This window comes from Puntigrus tetrazona, chromosome 6 (assembly GCF_018831695.1).
Source record: "Puntigrus tetrazona isolate hp1 chromosome 6, ASM1883169v1, whole genome shotgun sequence".
In the NCBI taxonomy this organism is placed as follows: Eukaryota; Metazoa; Chordata; class Actinopteri; order Cypriniformes; family Cyprinidae; genus Puntigrus; species Puntigrus tetrazona.
In genome coordinates this window covers 21,346,614-21,366,504 of record NC_056704.1, presented here as the reverse complement: position 1 = coordinate 21,366,504, position 19,891 = coordinate 21,346,614, and the positions used below count along the sequence as shown (strand labels likewise).

Below are 19,891 nucleotides of genomic sequence, written 5' to 3'. Positions count from 1 at the left end.
CTGAAGCAAAACCAGCCCGGAACCAGTGACTTAATGACAAGTAATCAAAGCAACTGTGAAATGACATTCAACTTCTGAATTTTAGTCCAACCTTCCCTCTTGCAATGTCACTTAAAGTCGCTGTTAATTTATTTGTAGCTTAATACTGATGGACAAAGGTCTCCATTTCAGCTCGGAGACACTGAAACAGGTTTATCTGTGTGGGTTATTAACCTTGACCCACTGCAAATCCACTTCACTTCCAGGGGCCTCTGGTCCCACGCCATACATTTTTATGCCCTTAAGAAATTCACCCCAGCAAGAGCTACAGTACAGGCTGTCCCATCGCTCAAAGCGCTTTAAACTCATCTTAATTGTCACATGGGAGCCGGCGACGGGCACCTTAATTGATCTGACCTTTAGCTGTGCTTTTTAATTTCCAATCCGCCTTTCATTGTTCCATCTGCCACTTTTAAAACGACATCTGGTTAACTGTACTTTACCGGGTGATCTCTGTTCGGTTATTTTTAAAACGTAATGTATGCTTCAACAGATGTTAGTTTTTATAGACTAGGAGCAAAACGGTGCTCGGATATATTCGCAGTGTCTGCAATAGTTCCCCCAGCAATTCAAATATTGACACCAGGAATTACAAGCCTCTTGGCCGCCAGTGACTCCGCTATTATGTGAAGGCTTCTTATTTTGCAGCCTATTAGCAAACATCAATTCGGGCTCTATTTTCTCTCATCATATGGCATAAATAAAACATAAGCCTGCAGTTTATAAAGCGATAAACATTATTTTGCAGCACAAGACTCATTTTTACAAATATGAATGCTGTCAGCAATAAAAGCAGACAATTTGCTTGAATAAATAACATACAGATGCCGTCGGAGAAAAGATTAAAATATGCTTACTGTAAAACAATTGTGTTGTCTGTTGGAAGGTCATACAGCAGAATATCATAATGGAGGACAATCATGTACAGTTAAGTCCTAGAGGCGTTTAAGAATTATTGTTGTGGATGTATAAATAAGTCTTGTACTGCCTTAAAGCATTTTCTTTGGGTGTGCTAGAGTTGGGGGTAACATATTATAAATGAAGTGTGTTATGTAATCATATTACTTCTGGAAGTAAGGAGAAAACAAAAAACAGGCCTCAACAAAAGACAGCACATGGAAAAAAATTGCAAGAAAAAAAAAATTATTTGAACATTAAAATAACAGCAGAATTCATTTATGTTAGTTACTAACATAGAAACATAATATTGTATATTTTTTTATGTTTAGTTCCAAAACAAATTCCACTATCTGCTCTCTTTTCATCTCCACTTGCTCTGTCACATGAGGAAAAAACACTAGCGAAAAGATGAGCAGCCAGAGCTTCAGTTCCTCAAACTCTTTTTCACATCGTCACACGACGGCTTGTCGATTTTTACATCCCTGCTTGAGAACTTAATTGTCTGCCTTTACATTTTCCAATAGATAAATTTCCTAAAGCACGTATTTTCACGGAGATGACTATACCTTCAGGGGTGTTAAATTAATGGCATATAATTGACTAATTAAATGCTTATTGATTAGCAAGTTCCTAGGTGATGAGGACGCAGGAAATGGCTACTTTAACGCATGAAAAGTGCCTGTTTTACTCTATTCTCTATCTTCCAGTAGACACGGACAACAGATTCTGTGTAAAGAACTGGACCTTTCTAATATAATTTGTTTGTTGTTGCAGCAAATGTAGCACGGATTTCTAAATATCAATGTGGTATTTTACAACCATAGTACAATTAAAAATCTATTTCACCCAAAAATAAAAATTCTGTCAGCATTTACTGACCATCATGCTGTTCCATTTACTTTATTTTATGGAACGTAAAAGGAGAAATTGTACTAATAACTTTTTTTTGGGGTGAAATTACAAGGAATGAGGACTGAAGCTTGCAAAAGCACTATAAAAGTCATTCAACAGCTTTTTGTGAGAATCAATTAAAAATTTAAGTCGTTAGTCACTGTTAATCCTTCCTGAAGTGAGCTCTTTACCAGATCATGTTTGATCTGCCAATGAATCATTTAAACTTTTTCATAAATCAAATCAACTGATGCATTGAAAAGATCTGATGATTCATTCATGAATCGGACATCGCTGCATCTCTCGTGAACACGCCAAAGTCTGTTTCTCACAAGGTTCTCACACAAAGAAGTACACGAACGCCAGAAAATGAACACAACATTCTCATTTTTTAATAGTACACCGTTCCATTAATGTAAATACGTTTATAACTGCATTTTAGACTTGGGATGCAACGATGTACAAATTGCAATGCGGTATTGGTCATGGCCTCTTTTCCCTGACATAAATGTAAATACAGAACAGGTTAATTCCCTATGAGCTCTGTGTGTTTGTGTGTGTTTGTATTTTAGAGCAGAGAGACTTTGACATGTTTCCTTGCTCAAGGTCAGAACAGCAGCGTTCTCCAGCCACTGATGGACACACGTGGTCCCTCCAGAGCGCGTTTGCTAGTGTGCGCGTTCACCCCAGAACATCTGTTCACCACCAGCCCTGACCGCTCTGATCTGACACCACCCTCGGCTTGATCGTACCACCCAATTCCCTCTCCGGGGCCAGATGGCGGCCTGCTCCCTCCTTCATACCCCTTCTCGCTCTCTCTCTTTCCCTTTCTCTCTCTTACCGAAGCTGCTTCTGCAATACCCGTCCAGCCACCCGCCCCACAGGTATCGCCCCAGGCTCGGGCCCTGCCATTCACTGTTGACCAGCCTCTGGTGGCTTCACTGGTCCCTCCTGTCAAAAGACAAATTGTTCGACAGCCTGAGCTTTTATGAATTCAGCCCTGAGGTCTAGGGCTCAGGAAAATAGGTTAAGGAAAATCCTTGGCCCGAGATATCCAACTTTGAGTCAGAAGCAGAGGTTTTCGGAAAAGTTGAGTTTGAGCATGTAGAAGTCAACAATGAAAGCTGGAGTTAATCACTTCAATTTGGCTACTAAATGTGCTTTGTATCAGGCTGACCACAAGAACAGTAAGTCATCATGAAGTCAATCAATCAAATCAGTTTATTTAGGTGCCTTCAGCAACTAGGAGAATTCAATAACAATAAACTGAATTAGCTATGTGCATGCTCTATATGCATTTTAAAAATACATCTAAAAAGAATAATATTGCAAAATATATATATATTTTTTTCTTTTAAATTATACTTTACAGGGACAGCAATGTAGGTACCGTTTTCTGAAAATGAACTTGGTTGCATAAATAAAACTTAGACGCTCTTCTCCATCACTGAGTAAATTATTACTACACGATCAATAGAAAAAAGGCACAACATTCACTTCTAAATACATTTCTGTTTACCATCGGTTCCCCACAGACAGTAACAGCATGCCTAATTACATTAACACAAATTTACATTCATTTACAAAGAACAACAATTAAAATGTATACGAATTTAAATGACGATTTATATATGTTGCAGTGCTACTGCTGCATATTAAACTTGACTGCAGCTATTTAGTGAAAGCACACACTATTTTGAAGCAACCTTTAGTCAACGTGTCCCATTACTGGATAAGAACTAGCCTAAAACTGAAGAGATGCACCTGACAAATACGTCTAAGAACATGCAAAATGAACTATGTAACACTTAATAAATAGCCATTTTGATGATAATGCAGTTTTTTCATTATATACAAAGTTTCAGTTTTTGCACTAATCAAAACCTTTCTTCACTGCAAAGAGCGGTTACATACTCAATAGCTCAAAGAATTTCTTCCTGACCTGAGCTTTCAGGTATGCGGACAGACTGCCAAATCCATGCAAAAAGACTTTAATTCTGCACTTTCAACAGCTGAGTAACCTAAACACACCCGGTTCCTATGCAAACAGCTTGTACGCTGGGTGCTTTCCGACAGTACACATGTAGCCAAAGGCATTTAAAACGCTGAGGGAGTTTTGGTACGATGCCCTCCTTTAAATGCTCTGGTAACCACAGATGAGGCTCAAAAAAAGAGAGACGATCATTAAGTGGCCACAACATGAATCTTTTTAATTACTCATCCTTGCCTTAGTCGTTAATGAGAGGGGGAGCCTCCACTGATAATCCGTGTAATTGGACAATGGGCCTCTCTCATTCAATTATTGACCACTGGCTCTGCTAGTGCACTGATATCTTGCTTTGCATGAGACTGTTTAATCTACTGTAAGGGCTATATATCTTTATTTTACACATATAGACACTGCATACAGGTTCACTGTGGACATATGCAGTAAATAAAGTATGCGTATATGGCAATAAATTCCTAGTGGTGATATAACTAATAATATTCACAAATAGCATGCATGATAAAACTTGTTCACAAAGAGTCACTCTGAATGAAGTCTAAGCTCTATTGAAACTCGAATGCATTGATGGTTTCACCGGCAATGCAGGGCCAGTGTTAATTAACCCTACTTACAAAATTCCCACCTCCAGCTAAAGCCATTTTCATAACTATTTCCAAATATGCCCCTTTTAATTGCTACACATTAAATGAATATTTCCCTGGCAAAAAAAAAAAAACATCTTCAAATTAACAGCTTTTTAAAATCATTCCACATAAATACAGATAAATACAGTAATGTTCCTCTGGAAGTCAATGTGGCATGAAAATTATTTCAGTGTGCTTGAGCAGAGAAAGAGGAATACGGTTTCAGTTAATGAAAGCCTTGCCTTAAAACACTTTTTCATAAAAGAAACACATTTAGGTCGATGAAACATTTGTATGCTATTCACAAATACCTTTTCAGCTGGAAAAGAATCATTATGAAACCCAAACTTATACCACTTTATTTTAGCATATAGTGAATTTTCAGCACCAAGACGATGTATCTGGAACAATAGCTAATCATTTATGCTGTATTCTCTCAATGCGCTGCTTTAGGGCCAAAGTACAGCATGTCATTCACTACAAAATCAATGAGCTCTGTTCTCTGCAAAGACAAAAGTGTCATTTTTTAGAACGATGCGGAATGTAAGAACACCAAACCTGCCGTTAAAACTAAAATAGATATAGATAACTGAAGATGTAAAAAGTCTCATTAATTGTGGTCATTACTGCTTGAAACATATTGATTTTAACAAAGCAAGAGGTTCAAATAATGTATCTAGTAAAAGCTATTCTCTCCGTCTCGGAGCACAGCGTAATCAACAGATTGTTAGACATGCATTTTCTGTGCCTATGACAATGCCTGATATATGGGGTCGATGAGAGTGTTCCTAATCCATCCATTGCTACAATTTATTAACTTATTATAATTGTATACACAAACATTGTGGTGATTTAGGTGACACGGTGGAAAGATGAAATCCGTTTATATTAAAAGGGGTGCTCACCCCTGAAACACAGCGCTGGCAACACCTTTCAACGGCTGCTTTTAACAACATGGTTATTGTTTTATTGATCAGGATTTTATTACATATTTGACATCCGTGTTATGTGTTAATCGAACAGCGTATAATTTTCTGACACATATTTTACGAGATTACGACCGCAATTAATTTAATAACTATTATTTTTTTTGCACGTATCTGTCTGAGCGCGGTTTGCGCTGGAGTGGAACCGTTTGTCTTGCGGGTATTGTCAGTCATGTACGCGCTCTCTCGATGGGCCAGTGCATGACCCGAACGGAGGGGACGGAAATGGCCGACGGTACACGCTCCATGGACTCACCTCCACTCCTCTATTCTCGTTCAGCCTTCCATCCTTTTGTTCCAGGGAGTGATATCACTATTAACAGGGCCATTCATTGACACACAATTCCACCGCTCTACACTTAAATGTTCCCATTTTATGGGAAAATTATACGACGGCAAAAGCTTCACTCCTGTGTACTTGGGTAATGTGACATTTTTCAGTGAAGGACGAGTTAACCTATAGGATAAAAGAGGAAAAAATGTGTCAGAAGAGCAAAAAATAGCATCAATAATATTAATTACGGCGCTTTTCTTGCACCTGTGCTACGTTTATTGAAAACGAACACAATATTGGTTCTGAAAAGCACAGTACAGGCAATTGCTGTGTACTAAAGTGAGAAAACTGTATTCACACAAAAGGAGGAGACAAAATCAGCATGTGCTCTCATGTATTTCTCAAGAGTACATTTGCTGAAGGTTGCAAAAAGCTGTATCGGAACCATTAATTAATTTGTTCATCTCATTCTTTATAATTAAAAGATCTTATTAGCCCAGATAATAAAGGCTCATATACTTTCCCACCTGAAAATCAACCTCAGACTCTTTAGTGGCCTTGTCAGCAAATGTATTATTTGGAACAGAGCAATAGGTAAGAACTTGCAGGTTTGTCAAACTCATTTTCTGTCTTTTTGAAATCTTCGCAGTGCCTATGTTCTGCAATAATCAGATTTAAGACCTTGAGTGCCCAAAGGTCCTTCGAACAACTGTAGAATAATTGTTCGTCACAGGTATTTGAAGTCCAAATTGCTTAATAATCATAAATTTTAAGTCAAAATACAGTGGCAAAGACTTAAAAGCAGAGTCCTGTTACTTTAAATGAACCATTAGCAATATTAATCACTGAACAAAGGCAGTTGTAGTCATAATTCTGTCTAACATTCATCAAATTATGCACCATCTCCGAAAAAAAAAAAAAAAAAAAAAAAAACCTGCAAATGTACAATTTTTTTTCTGTCTTGCCATATTGCTAAATGTGATTAGCAATTAGTGAAAACAACAGCAACATTTTCAAGCCAACACTGAATGCAGTTTTAAAAGTTTTTAGAAGTTCCTTGCTTTGTTGTACATTCAGTACACTACATTCAGTTTCAACTACATTTAGCAATGTACAATTCTAAACTCCATTTAACACAGTTTGATTAAATCTATTCTGCCGCTATTCTGCCTTTCCCCTCAAATCCCCAGAAAATGTGTAAAAAGTCTGCAGATTCTGCCTGGTCCTGAACATTTGTACAAAATAGGCTGAATGGCCTCCTTATGTTTTAAGAGATGCCTCCTCTTATTCTCAAATCAGTTTGAACATTTGACAACAAGCGAGCAGTTGGTCGCACTGCACTGTTAAAATCATTTAATGAACAATTTGGCGCATACACACCACCATTAAAAGCACATTCGAGCACAACAGTCCAAGGTAAGACATCAAACAGACCCGGGAACACAATAAACCGCTCACTGTTGGAACACGCCAATCAATGAATACCAGCTGTTGTGAACGTTTACATTGCACTAGAGGGTCTTTTACTCAGTTTGTAGTTGTGGTATGCGGTCTACCTTGAGCGACGGGTATTCGAGACATATCACATTAAAAGATACAGGGGGATATGCTTCAGATTTGTCCCAATTAACCTTGTAATAAGATGTATCAAAGGCCTTATTAATGATGGTAATGAGAGAGATGAATTGACGGTGTATAAAAACAGTGCTGTATGAAGATAAGCCTGCAGCACTAGTAGACGGAGGGAGACCACACTCATGAAAATGTAGGACAAAAGAGATCCTTACCAGCAAGGACACACACACATAGATGGAGAGAGAGAGAAATACAAGGCTAGCATTGTGTTACCCTTGACTCTTAAAGTATATATGAATCAAGCAGCTTATTATCTGGTTGACACCATAAGAGAGTTGTTCCCTTCTCAGCACTACTTAGGGCTCACCTCATAATGTGCCTGCGCTTAAACCCAATCATAATCCGTCTTACGCAATAACAACAAGACAATACTTTACTGAGAATGTCTGATGTCATATCATAATTACACTAATGGTAAAAGCTCTCTTTGCACAAAAAAAGTGAATTTTTACTTGTATAGTTAATTGTTTTCTGCTAAATGACTGGCCTTGGATTTCTTTCATCAAACATAAAAAGTTGCCATAATGAGGTCACAAAAATAGAACAGGATTATAGATTTATATTATATATATCCATACATATGAATATATAGAATTTGGAGTATGAAAGTCCAAGAATACAAAAATAAGTTCACAAGAAGACGAATGTGACTACAAAATATCTAAGCAGGTTAATATAATCGGCTCCTCAGTCTGGAATATCCATACTTTACTAGAATATCCATTTAGTGCCAAGACAATATTGCCAGGAATATCAATAATTCAAAAATATTCATCAAAGATGATCATTTTGACTTTGACATCTAATTAAATAAAAAACAGAGAGTCAAATAGTCTGCCTTCAACCAATGTGGGGCTATCAGCTAATAGAAAAAAAATCTATTTAGTCATTTACTGGGTTGAATAACTTCAAGGGTTTTCCGAGCCCCCCTTGGATCACCCTGGGAATTCCCAAGTGAAGACATCGCCTTAGGAAACCTTCACTTTCTTTGTTTGAGAGAGAATCCCCAACAGATTTAAGTCATATACTGTTTAACTTCACCAAATCCAATTTCCTCCTTTTCTCATATTCCTGTGATATTTTGCAGTATTGTGAGGCCATTTATCTGTATTCTTAATTGGAAATTCTGATATCTATTTTGACTGTCCTTGGGAGGGATATTTCTTTGTCATTTTCACTGGAATAACCTGGCATGATGGCCTGGTCACGTCGCTGTCCTCAAACGTTTGATAGAAGCTGACAAAAGTGGGAGATTTATTGGAATTATTAGGAGCATGATGACATCATAACCTTGTTTGGAAATTGAGGAATTATCTATGTTAGATACAAGTGTCGGAAAACATTAAAAACTTAAAGCCGAAGTGTGTTCATTTCAACACTTCTACACATACACATACATACACACATATACATATACATATATAAGCTTAATATGCAGACACAAATATTAAGCAATTAATATTTTTGCAATGTCATGATGCAAATGTTGCCGAAATTGCGAATCAAGCTTTAGAATCCTTCAAGTAGCTTAATTTTACTCCAACCAATCCATTATAATCTTAACTATGAGTCTATCAAAGTCATTCTGTTTCAACTCATCCATCATCATGTAAATCTAAGGACTGCGTGTCTGCGTATGGGGGATGGGAAGCTATATTTATCATTCAATTTAAAGCAGCAAGGTTTTTCTCCTTTTATACAAATGAATTAATCTATTTTTGTCATTACGCATAATGTATTTCATTACTGGAGGATAAAAGAGGGGTTAACTCATAAATAATTTAGAGGAAGGGAATCTGGTTGCAGTATAATTAATTATCAACTGGATTTAGAATATGACTCCATGGATGATCATTTTATCTGTCTTTGTCTCAAGGTAAGGAGGAGATGTTCTACGAGACAGAAAAAAAATGTTTTATGAGACAGCATGTTCAAACACGTCAAACATTTTACAAAAGCCTGTATGCAAAAAAGCAAAAAAATATATATGCGTTGCGTGCATCTTTATGATGTATAGCTTAAAAACACAGCACTTACTCAGCACTTGACTTTGAAAAGGCATCTGGTCCAGTCTATCACGCATTCATTTTTTCCATTAACAGGTCCTCTGTTCTGTAAACATATGCAAACAAAACTGATTAAAACTGCATATCATTGCTTGTTGGTCTTGGATGATATATAGCCTAAAAACCTTGCAAAGTTTGATTAATTTATAAATCTAAACTTATTAAGATTGCAATCCTTTAAAGCGATTTGTTTTCGTTTTTTGGAGATGAAACATAAACTGTACCGAACCTACAACGTTTGATTCATTTAAAGGTGAAGATCGTAGCTGTGTTTGTAACCAAAAGTAACCATGCATTCTGAATAGTTTTCCTCAAGCAAATGAAATGTATTATACTAGTTTTCTCTAATGACTGCTTTGGACGAGGGAACCGCTACACGACAAACCGCCATTTCATGATAATTATTATGGCACAAAGGAACGCGTTGCAATGAACGGGATCCTTGCGTTCTGAAAATAATCTGCATGCCGCCTGTTGTATCCAGCATGCAATATTCTTCCACGGGGTGCTCTTCACACTTAACAAGCACTCGCCGTTGAAGAAGGCATCTGGCACAGTCCACTCCCACAAACATTCCCACATCTTAATTTTTCAATTAGCAGGCCCCTTGTTCTCTAAACATATGCAAACACAGCAGGGCATCCTTTAAAATTCAACTCTAATCTGCAGGCTAGTTAGAATAAATTGGCAGGCTTGTAAACCTTGAGAAATCTGAATAGAGCTCATTATCGGTTCATCTCTGCTGACTGGCTTTTATATGAGAAGCATGTGTTGTAAGCTGAACTATGATTGTTCTGTGTGAATAGGTATGTGTATACATGTTTGTGTGGAATGAAAAAAACTACTCGACTTCACTGCAGTGGTGCTACAGGCTACAGCATAAGGCTCTGAATAAAAAAGTATTTTTTCCCTTGTGAAACTCTGTGAATAATGCTGGAAGAAAGTAGATTCATAATTGGGTGTTTCTTCAACTTATGACACTTTTATGTCCCAAGGGTTGATTTTTATTAACACTTTTTTTCTTTTCTTTTCGTCTTTTTATATCCAGTTCAAATTCAAACTGTCTTGCAAAGTTTTTACTTATTTTGCCAATACCTTCTACGTATAGATTTTATACCATCACAAACTAATCTTACAAAATTAAAACTCATGTTAAAAGAAGTAGCTATTCATTAAAAAAAAAAGTAAAAAGAGCAAAACTACTAAAATATATTTCAATATTTATAGTATGAATATTAATTAATTTGTTTTTACTTTTTAGTATTGTTATTTTCACCACAAACATTTTTTTTTAAATCAGTGTAGCTGCTTGTTTACCAAATTAAAAGAAAAAAAAATTGTATTCCACAGTTAGACACTGTTATTAGACAAAAATGAGTGGGAGTGTTGTTATTAGATTAATTTAGTAAATGGGGTTTTCCCAGCCTTTTAAGAGACGCCGAAAATAGTCGAAGAAACAACTAACTGGTGGGGGTGGGGGGGCTGGGGGGTCCCGAAACCTCGGCATCAAACATGCATAGGAAGACGTGTTTGAACATGAATGAAGAGATCTACCACTAAATTAACCATCTCTGAATGACAAAAATGATAAAAACGCGACGTTACCTTGAGATTTTCTTGTCAAGCATAATAGACGTCACGACGTCGTCTCTAGATCTGGGTGTGTCACACACGTCAATCAAAGTAGCTTCTCTCTTTAAACCAGCAGTGACGACTAGCGGGAGTGTGAGAGAAACGAAATCCTCCCGTTCGCTCTGATGACAGCACTTCTGTAATTATCAGTCTCACTAACTTTCTTTATCACTAATCAGTAGTAAAATAGCGACGTACAGCTTTATCTGTTAAGTGCGATAGGAATCATTTTTGTGTTTCTGAAGGCGCGTCTTTAAATCTCACGTGATGTCTTTAGGTTCCCGTCACTGAGATAACTGTGTATCAATGGTAAGTTTTCATACACAGCTTTAGCGGTGTCTTTGTACTTTTTTTCTTTTCTTTTCAAGAACCGGACCATAAATGACCCTTGTTTTGACATCACACTGTTAGACAGATGGCTGGACAAAACTCGGAAATCGAGCTTGGTTTGATCAAAACTGGAGAGAGAAGCTCTTTGGTAAAAGCTGGTAAGTTAAATAATAACCAACATGCTCGCGTGTTAGTCTAACACACTGAAACGATTTTGGTTTGGTGCATGACATATTGAGAACAATGTTTTCTCACTCATTTTGAGATGGTTATTGATTGAAGGATGCAACAGTGCATTAGCTTGCACAGCAGTTAGAAATAGGTGAATCCTGTCCCGTCTTAATGGATCTGTTTTTATCCCTTTTTTTCACAATGACTATTCCTCTCCCCATTCAGTAAATCCTCCCAAAAATGCAGCTTTTATGATGGTTTAGTATTCTCAGATAAGGGGTGACCGGGGCTAGTTGTCACACTGTCTATTACTCCATAGATCCCCACATTTATTTATCAGAAAGTCTTGTGTATTAGAGATTATATTATGCATAAAATGGTTATGCATGACAGCTGTGCTGTGATTGTGAACAGCTGATAATGGCACACCTGAGAATCTGCTCATTTCGAAGCTGCTGTTTCGATCCTGTGACTGCGTTGTCAAAGAGCATGCGCTTTCCTGTAATAAAACACGAAAGATTAATCTTCTCCGTCTGTCATATCATAACACGTTCGCTTCACAAAGCGAGAACACAGTGAAGACAAACCACGGAACTTTCTGGAGAAACAATTCTTTATCCTCTTTTCTAAATTATTCAACCTGAAGGAGAGAGAGAAGAAGAAAAAAGGCCAATACAGCCCAAAGCCATTTTCATTTGTCTTTCCCCTTCTCTTTTTTTATTTTGGACTAACAATGCAGATTCCTCTACGGAAAATATGTCCCGTGTGTTAATTAATCATAAGACATTAAATGTTAAATAAAAGAGAGAAAAGCACATTGAATAATTCATTTGGGATAGGTGGAAGAAAAAATAAACAAGGTAGTGCAGCCAAAGCAATGATTCATTAATAGTTTGCATTCAGATCTGGCAGATTCATTATTGAATGATTTCTGGGCTCACTTTGAGACCAGTGAGAGCGCAGGAACACATCTCGGCATGTTTTTTAGACAGGCCTTGATAAACATTGCTTCAGGATGAAAGAACTTTTGAAATGAGATCTGACACGGTGGATTAGAGAACATTGATTCTTCTGCATATATAGTGGTAGATTTGTTACTGACAGGGATGTTTAGGATATTTAAAAGTGATGTATTGGAGCACCACAATAATTATACTTTCTCTTTTGACCGGTTAAATGTGATTAGACAAATATACAAGAAAGCCTTCCAAAACAGTGTAAAAACAGTGTGGTTCTGTGGCACTTCTAGAACATTTCTGTTTGTAGTCGATTCATGAAATGCTGGATTCCGGCTCAGACAGTGGCATGAGTTTGGGGACTGAATATAGAGTGCAATAGTGCCCACCCACATTTTACTTCTTGGTTCCAGAAGTAATTTAATATTTAATTTTTTCCTTGGAGATTTTTCAAAAGTCTTTATTAAAGAGTAATACGCTAAAGCAACCAGCTATATGGTGAATCGTGACATTACAAACTTGGATTTGTACTTAATGGCTTTAATAAGCATTGTAAAAGTCCATTGTTTTTTGCACTCTTACAGTGAAGGTGAATAGGGACCAGGGTAGTGGAAAAAAATTATAAAAAAAAAAAAAATTCATTCAGATCTGACACTATATTCAAACTGAAGTCACGTCATAGGTTTTAGTGATGAAAAGAATGAATTATTTAATTATTTACTCACAATCTTGTTTTGGAAACTTGTTTACTTTTATTATATGGATATTCTGCTATAAATATCTCATGTCAAAAAGCCATACAACCTTTCAAAATATGACAAAATGTTTCCTTTTCATTAGTGGGTTTTATAAAACCTTTTTGTATCTCGCTTAATAAGTGTAAACATGCAGATTATTCAAATTCTTTCTCTTGTGTAATAACAGAGGTATCCAGCATAGCACCTGGACGGCTCTCACCCATTCCTGAGCTGGATCCCTGGGAGAGAGAAGCAGAAAGCAGCTCTACAGAATTCACGTACTCCTTATGCTCGGTGGACAGGTACAGCACCGCCTCCTCCTCCAGCAGCTCTCTATCTGACTCCCAGGAGAGAGGAGGTGAGTCACGCATCATCACACCTGGGTTTGTGGATTGGCCGGCTTCTTCTTTCCCAGATCACCGTACTGCCCTAAAATGCTCTAATGAATAATAATTACAACATCAACTGCCACCACGAATTGTCTTGCATTAAAATTCCAACTCCTAATTTTCTCTCATATGAGCACTTTTTACACACAATCTCATTTAAAAAAAAAAAAAAAAAAATCTTTTGTTTTTTTTTTTTTTTTTATGCATTTATGTGTTGCCACAAGCATATAATTATGCATTTTTAAATGGTAAATTATTAAAAATCGATCTATAATTTAAAATGAAAACTAAGGAAACGCATGTGATTTTAAAGCTGTCTGCATAAGTTGAATAACTGAATTAAGCAGCACATTAGATTAAACTTACATATAGAAATGAATTATTAAAGCCATGCGCAGAGAACTCTTGTGCATGACTATTATGATTCAACAGCTTTTTCAATATGAAATTAATTAGAACAATATATTTCCCCTCATTCAGCCGGTAGGTTCAGATGAGTTAAGGTGCAGTCATTATGTCATAGGGTCGAGGTTTACACATGCGTTATAATGCCTTTCCTGGTACAATATTCAGAGGTTAATTTAATTCCTTCTCTTGTGCTCAGAGGCAAGGGTATTTTGTCCCGCATTATGCTCATATCTGCTTAAAGTCTTGAAAGCCCCATTTGAAGCTTGGTTTATTATTTTTTTTTAAGCAAAACCCTAGGCTGTGTGGAAAAAATGTTTTAAAAGCGAACCATCGCATTAACTTGACTACATTAAAATCCCCCTAATTTTAAAATCCCCCTAATTTTTGGATTGTGCGCCATCGCCGTTTATGTAATCACCTTGAAGCGTCTGTAAAAGGAAAAACACCTATACAGACAGATGATAATTGATTAGATCTCCGCACAGCTCTATTCCTTCTCTCTTTGGAAGAAAAAGGTGATTCAGTAAATTATGCATGTGTACAGAAGTGCCCAGCGAGAGCTGGGAGGCTTTTAAACTGTTGTATACAAGAGGTGCGGACAGACTCCAGGTCATTAAGGGCCTTTGAGTGTCTATCCCCATCAGCCCAGATCCCAAGGTAAGAGTTTTCAAAGAGGCATTTAGCTTCTATAACATATGTAACACTCCATGGGCTTTTTAAGCTCTTGGCATGATTGTGCCATGTCATTCTGAGCATTTCTGACATCGGTCCTATTTGTGCTTTTTGACATACGACGGTAACAGCATGTGTATTAGACATATTTGGTTGTTTCAACTTTAAATGGATGCATATTGTGGTATACTGTTGTAGCGATAAAGCATGTCTGTTAATGTTTAAAATGTTTCGGCTATATTTCGTCCAATGCTGTTCCTTTGTGCATTACAGATGTTTAAGGGTGTTTCTTTAACTATTGATATGCTACTTTGGCTTTGTAACAACTTACAAAACGCATTTCTCTCTCTAGTTTATTTAATTTTCCCACTAACAATGTCCAGAGGTTTATATGCAAGCATCACAGGAGAATTGTCATTTGTGTCATATTTCTTTTCATATTTCCATCACATTATGCATTTTGTTTTATAACATGTGGTGATGGAAATAAACAGTGTGGGGGGGGAATACATTTTAAACATTTGTAGCCTTCCGTTTATGCCTTCTAAATAAGCACCCAAAATGATATAATATAATTTTTTTTGTATAAGTGCATTTCTGCCTAGTATAAAAGCACTAGTATTTTACCCTATAGGGATTTTTCAAGGGTTTGTTAAAGCAGGGCAATAGTGACTTTGAAGCAAAAAATAGTATTTGAAAGTCAGACAAAAAGGCAAATGTACAAGAAGGAAAGAACTAAAATACCAAGAAGCGTTATGAATGACATAATCAAGTTAGAAATAGCAGATAAATACACAACTGTTGGTTTCAAAGATTGAATATAGAATATATTTGAAATTATTGCAATAATATGCTTAATTATACAAACATTTAAAAAAAACTGAAACCCTTGGAACGTAAAAGTGCTTTTAATTAAAATTTAAAATTATGTCGTAAAGCTTGACTTTTAACACTTTTATTTTATTAGATTGGTTTGGCAAGAAGCACCATACACAACCATTTTTTAACTGCGTCAGTACTTAAATTCATTCTTTTTATTAGTTTAGGGCCTTTTATTTTAAAGACATCTTGCCAGCGTCTGTAGCATCATGCTACACTTCCTGCAGCTGTGAATAAAGTATAGATGCTTTATCATTGCTTGTTGACTGCACACTATCTCAGGATATCTTATTCTTGTTGTTCAGAGTTCTGTGCCGGGATTGTGCTGAATTGTCTCTTCTGCCGATTCTACGACTTGTTCCTCATGCTACCTGAAACATGCGAGCGTGCTGCTAACTCCATCTGCCCTGCCTACATGCTTTTCTCTCCGCCCGCGGAACCTGCGCACAATAACACCTGGAACTGCAGTTGTGATTTTGACTGTGGCCTTATGGACGCCTGCCACGAAACGGGGGAATGTCTTGAACTAGCGATGGAAATTTCAGAGGTTTGCTATCACTGAGGTACCCGCAAAAACGAAGATGCTGGGAGAAAACTTTACTATTTCACATCACTTTGGAATGAAAATGTGATAACATGACAAGCTACTGTTAATGATTTCTGCACAACTAGTAACTATTTTGACTCTTATATCTAACATAACCAAGCCCTTAAACTTATGTCATTGGTTAAAGGGGTAAAGAAGTGCTTCCGATTTGTTGAGGTGAGTGGCTTTCACTTAAATAACATAAGACTTCCTGTAAAACAGGCTTCTCGACAAAAAGTGTGTTTTGATACACTATCGAACTGATCAAATACTGAGAACAGAAATAAACTCGCAAGCACTTTCAAGTTTGGCATCGAAAGGCCGATGAAATGATTCTATCAGCTTTACTAGGTAAACAGTTCTACACAATAACAGGCCCTTGTGTCAGCGTATGTCGATTTTTATCACAATGAAGAGCGAAGTGGAGAGAAAAAGCCTTCAGTGTGTCCCTGTGTATATGGCTTGTTTAAACTAGAGTGCAGTTGTTAACAGTCGGTTTGAGACGGTGTTTTGTAGGACACTTGTCCTTCTAGGGCCCATCAACCTTTGTTCTTCGTTCAGGAAGACTGCTCTCTCGAGTGCACGGCGACGGTGTAATAGATCGTTTTTGTCAGTGCCAGGCTCTCGTCACGTAATGGGGAAAGCGACACTTTTGTGCGTGTGTTTGTGTGTATGTAATTCAGGCGTCTATTTCAGGGAGAGGTCAAGGTAAGAGAACGATCACGCCAGGCAGTGGGCTGGAGTGTTATTGTGTTATCTTGGCTTGCTAAACATTTGTTTTCAGTTATCAGATAGAGATACTAAAGGAGTAACTGGGTTGTTCAAACAATACAAAAACCTCAGAGCGGTATGCCAAGAAGTGCTGTAATAGTGCTTTTTCCTGTGTAAAACAAAAAGTCATGGCATAAAATATGACTTAAAAATATGATTTGCTGGATTGCTGGGTTGTCGCAATGAGCACTTTCGCTGGATTTACCATATTAGCAGCATTATATTTTCATTTGATTTAAGGCCTTACTAGCATGTAAAATTAATAACTACAAGAAAAATTGTATAGGCTGACATACAACATATGTATCAGAGGCCAAAATTGTTAGAACACATTATCACATGCTCAAAAGGTTACAGTTGTTTTTGTTGAATTGGCTATTATAATAACCATAAAACTAAGTGTTGCCGGAAATACCTGCAATGGAAGGAATTTGCTGCACTAAAACATTAACAATGATGGACTGACCCACTCGAAGTCCGAATCCCATCGAGCAAATTCGGGCCAAATAAACTAGACATCTATTGTACATTTAAAGGAAAGCCTTTGACAGAGCTGCAGAAGGCTCGGGATAACAGTGGTTTTGACGTTCTCAGGAAATAAATGTACTGACACTGTACCAGATAGATGTGCTGCTGTAATTGCTGCAAAAGGTGGACATAAATATTAAAAAGTAAAAAGTGGATAAAGATTGTACGACTCACTTCGTTTGATATTTATTGTGGTCAGAGCAGCCATCTGCATATTTCATGCAAATTAGGAAATTAAATCATGCTTTGAATGCAAAAAAAAGGGCAATATGTTCAGATCTGTCAAGTGTTCTAACAATGTTGGCCCCTATTGTGATTTCAAATGATGAATCACAATTGATCACATTCAAAATAAAAGTGTTTAAATAAATAATACAAGTGTACTGTATATTTATTATATATAAATAATCTTAATTATATGTGATTAATTGTTTGATAGCACTAATATATATATATATATATATATATATATATATATATATATATATATATATATATATATATATATATATAATATATATATATATAATTCATTTGTGATTAGTTTGCTTTTACTTTTCTTATGCATTGCACTTACAATATTTCACTTTTAGATTGCTATCTAAAAAGAGCATGTCACATTTTCTGACATAAAATCTGCCTGAGCAAACAGATGCCAGCTTAAACGGTAAACATCTGCATGTCTACAACTTTTGGATCTCTGTCAAATTACCTGATAGCTGTGGGAGCCACTGGGGCTGTTGGGCTTCACTAATGGTTGTGCATATGGTCTTACCATGTATTAAAGAACTTATACTTTACTATATTAAATTTTATTTCGTTGCATCTGTGACTTCTTTTCTTAGTTGATAATGACTTTATGGCTGTAGTACCAATCGGGGCATGAGAGGGGAGAAAAATCCCATAGACCTACAGTAAAGAACCTACACATATATCATAAAAGCCATTCCAAATATCAATGCAACCCTATAGCATTGCTCATAGTTCTTGAGTTCTTGTCATGTGGAAATATGAATTATGAATGCTCAACTATGTAGGTGTGAAGTCCATTATTCCTTATTTCCCAAGATTATTTAGGCTATCAAACAACTCGTGGCTTTTGAATCTGGGCCATCCGAGTGTGGATGTATGTCAGCCATATACACAATCAAAAAGTGAGCTCCCCCTCTTATGAACTAGGGTGGGTATATGCCTTTGGGCTCCGCAGAAATTCAATCCCAGTGTGTGTTTCACAGGCCCATCAAGCCCGTGGGCTCAGATCAGAGATACCTTTCAATCAGTAAGAGATCCCCATCTGACATGACAGGTGATTTTCCTCTGCGTCCAATTAATAACCTCATTTTAACAATTAACAGTGGAGGATTGTTGAAAGCCCTGCGGAAAGCGAAGGCCTGAGGGATTGGTAGCGGTTTTAGGTTTTCACTGAAGCAAAGCATATCCTCCTAGGTTAGTTCCTATCATCCCCGGTCATAAGGCCACGCCCTTTTCCAGGTGTTGCCCTATCAGAGGTCTCTGAGGACGGGATGAGGTAAAAAGGTGGGGTTGAAGATGGGTTGGGGTGGGAGAGCGCATATGGCATGGAATGATGGAGTATGGAGTGAAACCTCTCTGCCTTTACACCCTGCGGAGAAGAGGAAATTAAAGACCAGGCGGAGGGAAGGAGAGCGTTAGGGGGTGTTTGTGGAAGGAAAGGGTGATTTAAGTGTCAGGACGGGGGGGGATGGGACTGTGGAGTTAATTACTGAGTAATGAGGGACAATTTATTGTGTTCTTGTTAGACACATCAAAATGCCTATTGTGAGACTCTCTGTTAATGTGTCCCTTTAGAGCTTGGTGCTAAAGGTCCCGAAAGCTTGTCTGGAGCTTTAGTAGCCCGCCAGAGTCTGATGCAGCCATCCTGGGACCCCAAGGGCCCCGCGGAGCCACTGAAATACCACCAGGTGCTTTTAGTGTCGGTCCCCGAGTCAGGAGAATTTATTCCGAGAAATAATGAGAGTTGCATTAGCAGAGTATCGATCCCCCTCAGTGTGGCCTTCCCTCATGAGCCTGCGGTAAGTCTTTAGAGGCACCTCTCAACCCCACTAAATCTCCACTTCCTCAGTTACAGCCCTCTCCTGTTGTTTCCTACCTCGTGTCCATCTGTTTTATTTTAGGTCAAAGTTTGTCGTTCATCTCTGGAGGTGATATTTATTCTGGAAATATTCAAACTTGAAAAAGAAAGGCACAATTAGATGTTTAATCATTCTGTAATGTACAGTAAAACAAAGGACAAAAACATGTATGCTTTAAAATCAGTGCTGTACAAAATATTATTAATGCCAGTATTTCATAAATAAAATCTGTATTAAAGTTTGGGGTTAGTATTTATTTATTTTATTTATTTATTTTTATTTTTTTGGAAAGAAGGAAG

The 19,891-nt window shown here is 37.2% G+C and overlaps 1 protein-coding gene and 1 long non-coding RNA gene across 4 annotated transcripts; one reads left to right on the top strand and one right to left on the bottom strand.

Moving 5' to 3' along the window:
* Positions 1-5,274: 5,274 nt before the first annotated feature.
* Positions 5,275-11,102, bottom strand: LOC122347044. Its single transcript, XR_006251190.1, has 3 exons — positions 11,028-11,102; positions 9,394-9,468; positions 5,275-5,904 (listed from the first exon to the last, which is right to left on the bottom strand). It is a non-coding gene; the product is annotated as an uncharacterized LOC122347044 (long non-coding RNA).
* A 21-nt stretch (positions 11,103-11,123) lies between these two features.
* On the top strand, positions 11,124-17,886 carry mdfic2 (MyoD family inhibitor domain containing 2). Of its 3 annotated transcripts, XM_043242021.1 has the most exons (5): positions 11,124-11,193; positions 11,332-11,363; positions 11,466-11,542; positions 13,436-13,606; positions 15,902-17,886. In XM_043242021.1, the coding sequence occupies exons 3-5, from the start codon at positions 11,470-11,472 to the stop codon at positions 16,156-16,158; spliced, it is 501 nt and encodes a 166-aa protein (XP_043097956.1). In that variant the 5' UTR covers positions 11,124-11,193; positions 11,332-11,363; positions 11,466-11,469; the 3' UTR covers positions 16,159-17,886. The 3 variants fall into 3 exon arrangements, with proteins under 3 accessions (XP_043097956.1, XP_043097957.1, XP_043097958.1); XM_043242022.1 differs by lacking the exon at positions 11,124-11,193 and having other exon boundaries at positions 11,280-11,363; XM_043242023.1 differs by lacking the exons at positions 11,124-11,193; positions 11,332-11,363 and having other exon boundaries at positions 11,413-11,542.
* The last annotated feature ends 2,005 nt before the right edge of the window (positions 17,887-19,891 follow it).